General features: G+C 33.7%; 1 protein-coding gene across 1 annotated transcript in view; it reads left to right on the forward strand.

The window, feature by feature from the left end:
- The first annotated feature begins 149 nt into the window (after positions 1-149).
- LOC110032842 (shaggy-related protein kinase eta-like) overlaps positions 150-4763 on the forward strand; it is a 21875-nt gene continuing 17261 nt past the window's right edge. Inside the window, exons 1-6 of the mRNA XM_020736609.1 lie at positions 150-224; positions 859-945; positions 1045-1104; positions 1658-1936; positions 2016-2090; positions 2182-2238. Coding sequence (XP_020592268.1) covers positions 210-224; positions 859-945; positions 1045-1104; positions 1658-1936; positions 2016-2090; positions 2182-2238 — 573 coding nt within the window. The 5' untranslated portion in view covers positions 150-209. The remainder of the gene's footprint in view (positions 225-858; positions 946-1044; positions 1105-1657; positions 1937-2015; positions 2091-2181; positions 2239-4763) is intronic.

Here is a 4763-nt window from a genome sequence, read left to right on the forward strand (position 1 = left end):
ATATATATATATAGAAGAAAATTTGACTTTGGAAGGGAGTTGAAAATAGATTCTTAAAAAAAAAATAGTATTTTTATTCAGCAGCTGGTAATGGAACTGGGGAAGAAAGCACAGCGGAGAAGGGAGCGTGGTTCTACTTGGCTCCGCCGCCTCCGCAGCTCTCCTTGTGCTCGGCGGCGTGAAGTCCCGTTAACCGGCGGCACGGCTTCATGGCTCAAGATAAGGTCCCCTTCTTTCTCTTTCTCTCTCTAGGCTAGATTCCAGGGACCCTGGCGCCAGATCCGGAGTCTTATTTTTCGATCTGCTTGATTCCTTTTATTCTCTTACAAGTTCTTAGTGAAGTGAAGATTCCTGAGTGGATCGGAACTTCTTGTGTCGATTAATAGTTCTTCCAGGTGAAACCAAAGTTGCTTCTATCGAATCGGGAAATTGAGGGAGTTTGCTTGGTTTTCTTCAGATATAGTGGATGAAGTCGGGGAATCAGTTTCTGTGTTGATGTATTGGGTAGTCTTAGGAAATCTAAGCTTGATTAACTTGTTTTAGAGCTGGTATTGTTGTTGCTTGCGACCCAGACTTCTCATCGTTGGCTGAGGAGGATGGTAGCGTTTGGTTCTCTCGGACTGTTTTATTGCTGGATTTGCACGTTTGGAGGCATGGGATACTTGTCGTGCAAGTTTTCTTTCTTGAAACTTCCCCTTCCTTGCTTTCGTGAGTTTTTCGGTTGCAGATTGGGCTTCTAATTGGCTTCATGGTGGGTGCGGAGGGGAGTTATTGAGTGAGGATTGTGCTTGCTGTTTAAACTTTGTGGTGCTTGGTTCTTACTGCAGGAACATACTTACTTCTTACTTCTTACTGCAGGAACCATCTCTGATGGAGGGGAATGATCCAGTAACAGGTCATATCATCTCGACAACAATAGGTGGTAAAAATGGTGAACCAAAGCAGGTGGGCTGCTATAGTTTGATGCTTTATTTAGTTTAGTGGATTCCTTCCAGTGATATTTTAGTGATGTATCTTGCAATCTACTTCTTAATTTTCATCCAGACAATTAGCTACATGGCGGAGCGTGTTGTGGGAACTGGATCTTTTGGGATTGTCTTCCAGGTAGAGGATTTGGCTTTGTATTCTGTTTGAATATTTGATGGTTGGGCTGTCAGAAAAGTTTTGTTTTCAAACAGCTCATGTTTTGCTCGCTAAATAGCTTGTGTTCGATTCGTTTGTTAAGCAAGAGAGCCAAAAAATAGTATCTTTTTTCTAGCTTGATTTTTAAATGAGTTGAACATAGAAAAACATTTGTTTGATTGTGTTCTTCTCTTTTTTGGCTCAAATTAATTTAATAATTAAGTAAATAATAATATTATAATGTTTTCTAATAAAATTTTATGTTGTATTTAAAAAACATTAAATTTTATTAATTTTTAAATAATTTGAGCTGATTTTGAGCTGAAGATGAGTTGAATCGAACAAACAAATTTGAATTTGGCCAAACATGAACATGTTATTATCAAGCCATTTTGAACACAAACCTATTTTGAGTCAAAAAGAATGAACGAGCTGAGCATGAACAAACATTGGGCTTACTCTAGTTGGGCTCGTTTGCATCCCTATTTGACGGTATTCTCTATTTTTTATCTAACTTAAGCTACCTTTTGTACAGGCCAAATGTTTGGAGACGGGAGAGGCTGTTGCTATAAAAAAAGTTTTGCAGGATAAAAGATACAAAAACCGTGAGTTACAGTTGATGAGATCGATGGATCACCCCAATGTGATTTCCTTGAAGCATTGTTTTTTCTCTACCACTAGTAGAGATGAGCTCTTTCTAAATCTTGTGATGGAATATGTACCCGAAACTCTGTACAGTGTTTTAAAGCACTATAGCAATGCAAACCATAGGATCCCCGTCCCGCTCATCTATGTCAAGCTTTATGCCTATCAGGTCGGCCCTTAAGCCTCCCTTTTAAAACCATTAGGTGGATTTTCTCATCTTTAATCTTGATTTGATCTATTGTGTGCAGTTATTTAGAGGGCTCGCGTACATTCATAACGCCTCTGGAGTTTGCCATAGGGACATCAAACCACAAAATGTTCTAGTATGTTCTTGAATCTTTAACTTGTGTCTTAACTTTTAATTCTTTTCTGGGTGCACTGATTTTATCTCTTATGAAATTTGGTTTCATGCAGGTTGATCCTCTTACTCACCAAGTCAAGATATGTGATTTCGGAAGTGCTAAAATGCTGGTATGTTTTGAGTTTAGATTGAGATCAGGATATGTAAAAATGGAAACTGTTTCATCCAGCTCTTTGAAATAACAGTCAACTTCAAACGAATTGAATCAAACATATTGCACAAGATTAACATAAGGGCCACTATCTTTAGAAATGTCGGGCATCATTTCTAACTTCTTTATTGTGTAATTTTCTGTGTGTATGTTTAAATAATAAATAAATTGGGTTATGTGTATATTATTTATTGTTGTATTATTATTATTATTTATATAGATAAATTTGAACTTCAATTTTAAAAATAAATAAGTTAAACTATTTGATACGAATAAAAATAAAACAAAAGTTTAAATAGATTATAAACATAATTAATAAATAAATATAATTATATCATTATACATATAACATTTTAAATATGCATTGAATGTCTTGAAATTCATGGAACTACATCATACATATGATTTTTGCATACAAAGTACCCTTTGGAAGTCCTCCAAATTAAGAGTAAAATGACCTCATATTGGAGCACCTACTTTGAGGTTTATTTGTTCTTCCTCTCTTAATTTCTATTGCATCCTTATATGCTGCTCACAAAACATGTGATTTGCGATCTCTAAATTTACATCCCCTCTCTCTACAAACATCCCATTAATATGCACTTCTTAGGTTCTAATCCCTTATAGCAGGAGCATAGACGAGGCAATTAGGGTTGTAAATGAACTAATACACTTGATGAACTCGAATTTGACTCGAGTCATACTTAACCATTTTCGTTCAAATTAATAAATAAACAAGTTTGATCATTTTTTTTGAAAGTCGAAGGTTAAATGAACCAAATTTAAATTTAGTTTAAATTATTTATTAATTGCCATGAACAAACTTTTTTGTTGTTCAACAAAAAAATTAGGAAATGCTCTGTGCTTATATAATATTTTATTTAAATAAAATTAAATTAACTAGAATATATTTAACTATATATTTAATAATAACATATTATAATTTAATATTGGAATGCTATAAATTCAAAAAAATTTTATCATATTTTTTTTATTTCAATGAATTATTTGTTAGTATTTATTTATGTTATTTGATTGCAAGAAACCTTATTCAGCTTATATATTGTTTTATTTACTTAGTATAAATTAGTTAGATACAACAACAACAATAATAAGTCTTTATCATGCTAAGTGGGGTCGGCTACATGAATCAATTTTCTTCCGTGTGTTCTATTCAGTGTCATAATTTCATTTGATTCTAATAGATTAAGATCATTTTTTATACGATATGCCCATGTCTTTTTTGGTCTATCTCTGTCTTTCATAACATTGGTCGAATCTAAGGGTTTGTTTGGGGCTGCTGCAACTTAATAATAAGTTGTTGCGCAACATCTGCCACGGGAAGCTGGTGTGCAGAAACAGCTGTGGATAAGTTGATTGTCTGTTTGTTTTTTACAGTTTGAAAACAACTGTGTTGCAGCTATTTTTAGACTAATAACTATTCTACTTTTGTATAGTAATGTTGTTTGCAAAAGAATTGTTCATAACAGTATATTCTATACTTTAAAAGCAAATATTCAGTACAGAATATTACAAAATAAAGATAGACATCTCACTTAATAGTATGACTATCAAAATTAAGAAAGTACTATTAAAATAATAATGAATAATCTGATAATATTATTTTTAACATGCAGAAGGCGTATGTCACAAGCTAAGTCATTCTCTAGGGATACTCTCCATGCCTGATCACTCTCGATAATGGAATCTTCCAGCTTATCTGCCCGCCAAAAATAGATACAGTTTTTCGTGATTCTCCATGGGCACCTATAAAACTGTCTCTGGTAGCTATGTAGCTGACGTGAAATTAGCAGGGAATTTTGAAGTCCACAGTAACATTGCAATCCTCTGGAGGTACAAGAACTCATCGAGCTCATATTTCCTGAAGGCTTAAAAAACATACTCTTAGACATAGCATAGGTAAAAATTGATAACATAAGTAATTAATTAAATTTTTATGCAATTGTGAGGTCTCAAAGAACTTAGCATATAAACCAACTAATCTGTCACTATAAGAATACAACAGACCTTATAAATGCATTGGTTTTGAGTGCCCTATATGTAGTTTATACAAAACATTGCCATCCACAAATGAAGCATCCTCTTTCATCCATTTTTCAAATTCTCACTCAAACATAAAAGGTAGTGATAAAACCTCATCCCATATTTTTCATTTGAAGCAATTACATACAAGTCACCCAAAACATTGCTATCTACAAATTAAGCACCCTTATTCATCCATTTTTCAAATTCTCGCTCAAAGATAAAAGATAAGCATTCCATAATTTTGAATTGAGGCAATTACATACAGGGCATCCGAAACAATGCTATGTACAAATTAAGAACCTTATTTCATCCAATTTTCAAATTCCCACTCAAAAATCGGTGGAGGTAATGATATAAAGCCATCCCATATTTTTCATTTCATCCAGTTACATATAGGGCACTCGAAACATTGCTATCTACAAATCAAGCACACTCTTT

This window comes from Phalaenopsis equestris, unplaced genomic scaffold (assembly GCF_001263595.1).
Source record: "Phalaenopsis equestris unplaced genomic scaffold, ASM126359v1 Scaffold001037, whole genome shotgun sequence".
In the NCBI taxonomy this organism is placed as follows: Eukaryota; Viridiplantae; Streptophyta; class Magnoliopsida; order Asparagales; family Orchidaceae; genus Phalaenopsis; species Phalaenopsis equestris.